Source organism: Pteropus alecto, unplaced genomic scaffold (assembly GCF_000325575.1).
Source record: "Pteropus alecto unplaced genomic scaffold, ASM32557v1 scaffold87, whole genome shotgun sequence".
Lineage (NCBI taxonomy): Eukaryota > Metazoa > Chordata > Mammalia > Chiroptera > Pteropodidae > Pteropus > Pteropus alecto.
Genome location: NW_006443225.1, coordinates 21,447,047 through 21,456,643, shown reverse-complemented (window position 1 = coordinate 21,456,643; position 9,597 = coordinate 21,447,047). Strand labels below are relative to the sequence as shown.

Here is a 9,597-nt window from a genome sequence, read left to right as displayed (position 1 = left end):
GAAGGTGAGCAGAGCGGGCTGCACCGACGTGGCAGCGTCTGAGCAAGGGGAGGGCCTGAGCGGCGTAGCATCTGGGGAAGTGCGCGGAGCCTCCGAGACCCGGTGGCGGGGGCTGCGTCGAGCAGCTGGGTGGCCACGACACTGGAGCGCAGTGAACGACGGACCCCAGAGCAGAGACGAGGCTGGCGAGCTAACAGGTCAGTGCCGTCAGCCTGGTTCGGACCTGGCTTCCCATCCGATTGAGATGGAGACCACCGAGGGCTCCGTGCAAAGGAGTAACTTGAATAACTTTTTACTCAGATTTTAAAGTCAGTCTCGCTGCTACAAGAGTGTCGTCCTGCGAGGTGGGGGTGGACAGCACTCGGGGGCTGAGGCCGCGCGGTCCCTGCGCACGCTCTGGCGCGGGCGAGCACAGTTCTTCATGAGTTAACGGTGGGAGGTGGCATGGGGCGTCGGGGTGATTTGAGAGTTCCGGCCCAGGCACGCCTGACAGCAGAGTTGCCGTCAGCTACGGCAGACACAGCCCGGGCAGAACGGGTTCACGGGAGTGACCAGGAATCAGGGGAGCAGCTGACCACATGAAGCAGTTTCAGTGAGAAATGCGAGCTGGAGATGGACAGGGAGAGCCCTCGGCACAGCGGCGTTTGGAACGCGTGGCAGAGGTAAGAGTCACCAGGAGACCGGGGACAGGCAGCCGAGGACGGCGCTCTGAAGGGAGAGCAGAGCAGACGAAGCAGTGAGACCGGGGGCCGAGGCGACCCCGACGGGTTAGCCCCTGCCGCACTCGGAACGAGGGAGAGGTGCTGTGTCAAACGCTCCCGACGAGGCCCCGAGACGGGACACAAGCCCCGCTGCATCCGCCGCGTGGAGCTCAGGGCTCGGGCTGGGAGAGGAGTCGGAAGCGGCAACATGGGGTCAGCCCTCTCAGGGCGTTTTCCTGGAAAGGGTGGCCATAAAAGCAAGTTTTTACTAAATGGATTTGTAAGGTGAAGAGTTGTAGGTTTTATTTTTCACCTAGAAGGAACAGTAGCTGAGGAGAGTAATTAAGTAGAGAAAGAGAAGCTAACGACGCAGGAAGGATGGCCGTCGCTGGGACTGTGAAAGGGGACCGCGGGCAGCTCGCCTTGGTTTGACGCTAGCCCCACGCCTTGCTATAGGATTTTTTCCCAAGTTAGTTTTGCTCCCTAAGCCTCAGGGGAAATAACAGCATCTTCCTCAAGGGGCTGCTGGGAGACAGAACGAGCTAATATCTGGCAAGTGCTCAGAACGATCCTCCGCACGCTGCAATCACTACATAAATGTTTGCGGCTCTGATCAGGGAACTGCGCGGCACTAACCCACCCTGTACCGAGGCAGAGTGAAGACGGGGAGGCCGGGGTCGTCCCTGCATAGGTTCTCTCGATCCAAAAGGACCAGGTGAGGCTAAATGAGCAGCTGAACTTGACACCCTAGTGAAACGGCACGCAGCACTCGGGCTCCCACTTACACAGAGGACTTGCCGTTGCGAGGGTCCTTGAACGTGGTTGTTCGCGTGTTGTGGTCGACGAAGTACCTGACGCCCTCCCGCGTGTACCGGATCTCCCAGCCTTCCGGAAGGGGCTCCTCGTTCTGCAAGCTGGAAGGCGAAGTGGGGATCACAGGGTGAATGCTCCAGGCACGAGGCCATGCGAACCGCGCTTGACTTGATTCTCCTGACAGACACACTTAGGCAGGGAGAGGTGAGCGGGGCTGTACCACGTACGTACCCCTGCGTTCTCGGATCTTCCCACTGGGTGGTTTTTGTGTTATGATTCACGAAGTAAACTCTGTCTGTTGAATCTACTCTTTTTTCTAAAAAACAGAGAATAGCATTTAATGAGTAACATTTGCTATACAGACCTTTCAGATATTTTTACCAACTACACGTCTGCTTACCCCAGCCTGGTGGCAAAGGTCCGTACGGGTCATTTTCTGCAGCTAACATTGAAGCCTGATTGGAGAAAGGGTTGGGGGAGAAATAACATCACGTTATCTTAATATAAAAACAGAGAGACGCTTGGCAGAATCACATATATAATTTTCCGAAAAACAAAGGAAGGAATGTGAATATAGTCATTTCAAGACACTAAGTCCTAAAAATGCCATTAGTTAAGAGTCGATCAACTGACCATCGGTTTTTCTAAAACGATTCAGAAATACTATATTGACCATCAATAGTTGAATCTCTTAGCTCCTCCATAATAATCTAAAGGCACGAGATGAGGCGAGGGATGAGAATACAGAAAATTGTAGTGATTAAATGAGGCGATATATTTCTTAATATAAAAATTATCACAGCTTTTAAAACAAATGCATAATAAAGCCAACATTAAATTCCAGTATCCTCATTATACAAATAAACTTTTTATCTTGATATTGTCTTTTATATAGTCATACCTAAAAACATCTATGCTTACACATTATCATTACAACCCAGAAATATATTCTGAAGAAAATGTAAACATTCTACCATCAATAATGTGTGAAAATCATTCACTGAAAAACAGTTTCTTAATGAGGAAGTACAAGCATCCTGATGCCATCACGGCAGTGGCCGGCAGTGTTAACCATCCTCGCTGTCCAGGCCCCACTCCTTGGACAGCCAAGCCCGTTCCGTCGGCCGCAGCAGCGCGTCCGGCTAAGGGCACCCCACCCTGGCCTCCTGGGAGGCTGGGCTGGTGGCATGACCACTGTGCCCAGTGAGGTGTGGGCAGAAGTCCAAGGCAGAGCGAGCCTGGGCCTCGATGGCACTGCTGAGCCTGTCTACTACATTTTGGGTTTAAGTTGCCTCAAAACACCATCTAAAGGTGCCCAGTACTTAAAATATACATTTTTGCTATTTCCTATGATCGAACCCATTTAATAAAGGTGCTGGGCTTTTCCCCCCTCTCTTCTTGTGGATGTTTGCTTATGGCAGTAAATAAACCACCGACTGCTCAGACTTCAAGAGTGTTCGCAAGGCCAGAAAGGCCAAGGCTGGCCGATGGGGAGGTCGGGGGGCCTGGTCTCAATGAAAGCCAACAGGACCCTTACCATTAAAGGCAGAAGACTGGGGATGGGCAGGCATGGTATTTTATTAAGAAAATGCAACCATGAAACCACCAGCAAGGACAAAACACTGAGTATAGGTTATGTTAGTACTAGAGTTAGAAAAAAACAAAAACAAAACTTGAAGTGCTTATGGGGATCAGAAACGCTGATTATTTACTGCAGAGGAACTTAAAAATACCGCGTCGTCACGTAGCCCGTACCGCGTGTGAGCGGGCGGCGGCCCCCGCGCCTTACCGAGTAGAGGTACCGCTGGTTGAACTGCTGCATGGCCCCCTGCAGCTGGTTCCGCTGCGACTGCCACTGCTCGAAGTTGCGCACGGACTCCATGGTGGGCCGCTGCCACGTGGTGGTCCTCGTGTTGTGGTCCACGTAGTACACACGCCCGCGGTCGTCGACCCTCCTTTCCCAGCTACCGCGAGGAGACAGACGACAAAAACAGCACTCTCAGGAAACACTTCAAGCAAACAGTTTAAAAATCAAGTCCAAGACATGATCGAATAACTCCAAAAACGTAAATGACGTTCTTCAGAAAACTGATGAGCGTGGGACTCGCTGTAGGCTCCAGCTAAACACAGCCACTGCGCCACCGTGCAGGCGGCGTGCCAGCCTTACGCCCTGACCCCGTCGTAAGCTCTGACTGACTGCTCGCTCCCCACCAGCAACTGGCCCGCACGGTCTGCCACGTTCAGACGGTCACCTCTCCCACCTTCCCGCTACTGTGCTGCTGCGGACCGAGGCGCGCCACCCCCCGCACGGCTTCCCCGCCATGGCCCCTCGCCCCGCATTCCCTTCAGAGCCAAACCAACTGCCAACTGGCCCCAGGTGTGTCCTGCTTCCCCTGTCTCTAAGAACTCAACAACCTTCCCTACGTCTCTACCAACCAGAAAACCCCGGCCCCTGGGCTTCGGGTCCCCTCAAACCAAGTTTGGTCATTAATTTATGTGACGCTCTCAGAATCCTGTCAGCCACCAATCGCACACAAATAACATTTCTTGCCTTGAATTTTCTGGACTTGGAACGCGTTTTGTATTGGTGGACTTTAAGTCCCACCTGGAAGGACAGATCTTCTGAGTGGCAAAGACAATAAGGAGAAAATCCCAGGGACAGGCAGAGTGTCCGGGGACAACGCGAATCGGTGGCTCAACTATCAGAGCCACACGCACAGTCACGAGACGAGGAAACAGAGAGAGGACGCCAGTGTGGGGACGGCCTTACACGGCGGCCTGAGGCGTGGACTTCGCTTAGGTCGCACACTGAACGTCTATTCATTTAAAGCCCTCTGTAACTTTAGCCATCGCGTAGCAGTTTTAGTCATGGCATCTGTGGATAACTCGGAAGCATTCTAAGACCTGTCACTACATCTCAGGAACAGCACAGTTCAGATCAGCCTCCATGGAGAACCACACAGACACACCGCAGCTCCTTCCCTAGAAAATAACCAGGGCTGAAACTGACCAGCCGACTTTTGCAACTAACGACTCTCGGTAACTCACGCCAGCGCCGGGCGATCTCTCCAGGAAGCCTCACTTACTGAACATCCGTGAGTCACAAAAGCCAATCCAAGGAAACAGTATGCAGAATAAAAGAGCCAGTTTGTGTTGTATTAGGTAAACTTTTAACAGCACGTGTCTGATAAAACACAGCTGAAGGTGTGTAGGGCTGGACAGTACCCTGGCGGCAAAGGCTGAGGCCTCTCCCACGTGGTCGTCCGAGTGTTGTGATCCACGTAATAGGTTCTGCCGTGAGGGTCTTTCCTCTGCTCCCACCTTTAACGAAAACACAAAAATATAAGTAAAAGACAACAGACTAATACACCTGGAAATATCGTTCTTATAATCAGGAAAATCACAGCTAAGTTTTACTTAAAAGCCTATGTTTATATATCTCTGTATATGTAGATGTGTATATAGATATCTATTTATGAAGTTGTTTCTTTTCCCAATTATTAGTGCTTTCTAAGTTCTTAATTACTTCCTTTTAACACTAATAGAAACTCAGCAAGTATAGTTAGCAAAGGAGAGCAGAATAATACCTAAAGTTTTTTAAAGTTACTAAGCTACAGGATTCCACGTCATCGGAACACAGAAATTTCATCGAGGGTAGAGGAGCTTTCAGCTTCGTGCCAAGCCCGAGGCATGAAATGTCGACAAAGCATCTCTGGGCACGTGTAAAGGTTTAGTGGAAGCCGCCTTCGAGTGTGCAGTGATGCTCACCCCGTGCCAGGTCCTTCTTCCCCGCGCACCTGGTGTCTGCCTCCTGCACACGCGCTATCCCTCGACCACGAGTTTACAGACACCCCGACTTTATTTTATTCTGTTCCACCTCGAAGACTCTCAGGCTCTTATTCCTCCACTGTCATTTCCTCCTCTGGGACCCCCATTCCTGCCTCTCCAGTCTGTCCTTAATGTGGTACAGAAGACACATATTCAACATAAAAAATAAAAACTTGGTATTTCTGAGTTTAACATGCTCATTTTCAATTGGAAAGTAGAACAGAAAATATTGTTCTTTCTCTTAAACACACAGGCCCAATTAAATGTGATTTCTCTGTGATTAGAGAGGCCTCTATTTTTTCCCCACGCAATGACCATGCATCCTAAAGCTGTTGTTTAAGGCGCAAAGATGAAGCCGTGAGTCTCCCTGCGCGTGCGCACACTCTGCGACGCCCTCGGCCCAGCCGGCCCAGACGCACACACCCGCTGTCCTTCTGACTGTGGACGCCCTTGACAGCTGAGCCGTGGAGCACGACGTGGTTCTTTCAGTTTTCTCTTTCACTCCCATTTCCCTATTTGTGTGAACTCACTACCGATCTAAACTCCAGATACTCCCCCCCCGCCCCGTGTGTCGGACCCTGCTCCCTGGGTCCCCCATCTCTCCTCACCCGCTTCTGGAGAAACACGAGGCCTGGCAGCTTCCTACGAAGGCCACGCAGGCAGGAAACGTGTGGAAACCGAGGACTCTGTGCAGCGCTGGGCAGTGAGGCTGCGCAGGGCCGGGGCTGGAATCTCCCGCGGCATTTGAGGCCCAGGCCACGGTCCTCTAGTTGCCCCTGCGGATTCTGAGGCCTCTAACGTCATTCTGAGGAGAACGGGGCCTGCTTTCCACCCTTGTTTTTAGCCCCTGGACATGTGAAGGATTTTTTCTTTGCCCCTAGTATACTAAAATCTTCACAATGGGTGTCTTAATATAGATTTGTTTTCTCTTAGTTCCCTGAGTTTTGGTGAGCCCTTTCAATATGAAAATTCAAGTCTTTCATGTTTGCGAAAGATCTGTTGTTGCCATAATTTTGTCAAGGATTCCCTCCCATCTTCTCTCTTTCAAGAACTTCTCTCAGCAGACAGACCTTCTGAACGGGTCCTCTTTTTTTTCTACATATTTTTAAAATTTCTCTTTTTGTTCTACTTTCTGGGAAACTTCTTGGCCGTCATCAGCCAAGTCTTCCATGAAATGAGGGTTCCAAGAGCCTCTGGGGACCGCGGTGCTCCACGTCTGGAACGCCTCGTTCTTGTGTTACAGCTACTCTCGTCCCTCTAAGAATACTGAAAGTGTTTTTCTTCAAGCAGCATTTTTTAGGCTGTCCTGCTCTTTCTCGTAAGAGGCTTCCTTGGATGTCTAATAAGCAGGCACCAAAAAGCGGACGGGGCTTCGTGTGCCTGTGGGGGCCGTGGGTTCGGGACTCCTGGCCGGGTGACCTAACGGGGCATTCACTGGCAAACACGCGTCAGTGCGTTCCGTCGTTTCCAGGGCGGGAGAACGGTGAGATCCTGGCTGTCAGTGTTCTGGGATTTGGGTTGGAAAGAACCAAGTGCTTCATCCATATAAAGGGCTGTGAAGCCCTTTTCTAGTTTTAGCCTAAATCAACTGCAAATATTTCTACTTTAACATCCAACAACTATTCAGTAAGCACTCGTTAGCCCCTGGTTTTTAATTTCTCCGAAATGAAAGATCACTTCCTGAACTCAGTGTTTGCTCTAAGCAGAATTAATCTTTCTCAAACGAAGCTGCTTGCTACACAGAACATGTCAGAACTGATTTTGCACATCTTCCTTTACAATTTTCTACATTCTATTCTAGATCAAGGGTAGACAAACATTTTCTGTCAAGTGCCAGAGAGTAAACGTTCTGGGCTTTGTGGGGGAAGAGGCACAACTGCCGAGTCGGTAGGTGTGAACGTCGTGAGAGAGAAGCTCCCGTCACGCACCGCCCCGTTTTCTGGGGTGCGCGTCCTGGGGGCGGGCGCGCTGGGGCACAGAACTCCTGGTCAATTCCACTGTCCGCCCCGGGGACTCTTTCTCTCCCTGCCAGCAGCTGGCCAACGGGAGGTTACTTGCTAAGTTGTCACTCCCAGTCACAGGGAGGAAGGGGAGGCGTGGACGTGATAAAGGGGCCAAGGGGGACACTCTGCCTGAGCCTGGGTGACTCACGGTGACAGCCCACCACAGCTGTGTCTGTGGGCAGGCTGGAACTGGCCGGGGACTGCACGGTCCCAGCAGTGGGGACTCGCGCCCGCCCTGCACAGGCACACTGCCTGCTGACTGGCGAGACTTCTCGGCAGGCTCTTCAGCGTCCTGGAGAGAAGAGCTCGTCTGTAGCGGCCAAACTGCTCCCTCGAACGCTCCTCTCTAGCGTCTCCCTGTCTCGCTAACACATGGTAAGTTTTCAAGACCGACCACTGAACAAAGACCTTGTTAAATCAAAAAAAGTAAATTTGGAAGAATTTTGTGAAATATATTACAATAGTAACAGAATGTAGTTATCGACTGGATAACTGCAGGTTTCGAAGCTGGATCGGGGGTCCAGGGAAGCCTGCCTTCTGCCCCAGCCCCTGTGAGGCTCCCCCACCTCAGACACCTGCCCTGGGCTCCGCCTTTCCTTGCCCACTTCCGCCAAATGTCCCCTCCCCCAGGGGGTTCCAGGAAGAGTGCTCTCTCACGCCCTGCTCCTCCCAGCTCGCCCAGTCTGCAGGGGGCTCAATCTCCCAGCAACCACAGCGCCAAAGGTCAGCAATAAATCATCTCTGTTGTTAATTCAATGGGCGCACTCATCTTCCTTGAATTTTTCAGTAGATTCTGACCTTGCTAACCATTTCCTCAGAGGCATTTACACTGCTCACTCACTCAAAATCACTGAGTCAACCTCTCACTGACTTTACAAATATTTACTGAGTACCAGCTAAATGGCAGGCAGTTTTAGGCTCAAAGAATATAGAAATGGACAAAATAAAGCTCTCTTTCAGTCTAGTGGAGAGAAAACTGACGATGAACATGTCACCTGGTGATGCGCTACAGAGAATACCACCAGTCCTGTCACGCTGCCTAGAAGAGCCTTCCTCAGGAGCCCACACTCACTCCACCATAGCATGTTCTAGAAGGGGGAAAGCTAACCTCTACTCTGCAGTGGGGAAAATCAGAACAGCGACTGCCTCCCTGCAAGTAGGGCCAGGGACCGACGGCAAAGGGGTCTGCGAGAACTGTGTGGGGTGGTGGCATTTTACACCTCGGTGAGGGCCTGGGCTCACAGGTGTATGCGCCTGTCAAAGCTCTTTAAAAGGACACACTTAGGGCTTGCGCATTTGCTTCTGCGTAAACCTTACCTAAAAAACTGAACCAGCACTGACGTCTAGCACCGGTAAGCGGGCTAAAGGGCTGGGGGTGTCTGCATCTCGGCGAGCTGCGTGCGGAAGTCAGGTAACGGATGCAGCGAGAGGGGACGAAGCAGGCAGAGAGAGACGGCAGCTGGAGAATCTGGCGGTAGCTGCGCAGATGCTCTCAAACCTTTCCGCATGTTTGTAAATTTTCACAGCAGAAGGTTGGAGAAAAATAAGGTAGGACGGGGGATGGGGGCAGAGGGTGCCTGATGTGGGGCAGGGGGCAGGAAAGGGCTCTGCAGTGAGCAGCCTGGCTGCACCCTGCAAACGTCAGGGGCGGCGACCGTCAGGGACAGCAGTCCACCCAGGCGGGGCCGAAGCAGGTGTGCGCGGGGCTCCCCAGGCAGACCCGCCTCCAGGCCAGAATGCGCTGGAGACCGTGTGGCAGAAGGCTGAGCGACTCAGCAAGCTACCAAAGAGGAAACGCGGCGCCCAGAAACGAGGCTCGAGGAAGGACAGGTGCAGAAAGAGGGAGAGGAAGCTGCTCACTAGTCGGTCGCACAAGGCGAGGGCCACCTCTGCCAGAGAAGCCCGCCCGGGCCCCTGGGGTTCTGCCCTCACAGCTGACAGTGGCCTGCTCAGCGTCACCCTCCAGGACTAGTGGCCACCGGAGTCCAGGATGCTCCATGTCTCACCTGCATTAGCAGCTTTTAACCTTTCTGACCGCAGTCACAGAGTACGCCCCACACGTGACATAAGCAGCTCGTGTGTACCGGAAGCCTTTGCTTACAGTTTCCCACACACACACACCAGGAAAGCAAACTTTCCGGAAACAGCGCTCACTGTGAGCACATGATGCACGCTTCAGGATTCGATTCTTGTCCACACTGATTCACTTCGTTACGTGTTCACATGCTAGTCACAGTCCACCAACGGGCTGC

At 52.1% G+C, this 9,597-nt stretch overlaps 1 protein-coding gene across 1 annotated transcript in view; it reads right to left on the bottom strand.

The window, feature by feature from the left end:
• Positions 1-9,597, bottom strand: part of WWP1 (WW domain containing E3 ubiquitin protein ligase 1) — a 77,800-nt gene that overhangs the window by 17,053 nt on the left and 51,150 nt on the right. The window contains exons 10-14 of the mRNA XM_006924107.3: positions 4,740-4,835; positions 3,304-3,478; positions 1,915-1,969; positions 1,746-1,830; positions 1,487-1,615 (exon numbers count right to left, since the gene is read on the bottom strand). Of these exons, the coding sequence (XP_006924169.1) occupies positions 1,487-1,615; positions 1,746-1,830; positions 1,915-1,969; positions 3,304-3,478; positions 4,740-4,835 (540 nt within the window). The remainder of the gene's footprint in view (positions 1-1,486; positions 1,616-1,745; positions 1,831-1,914; positions 1,970-3,303; positions 3,479-4,739; positions 4,836-9,597) is intronic.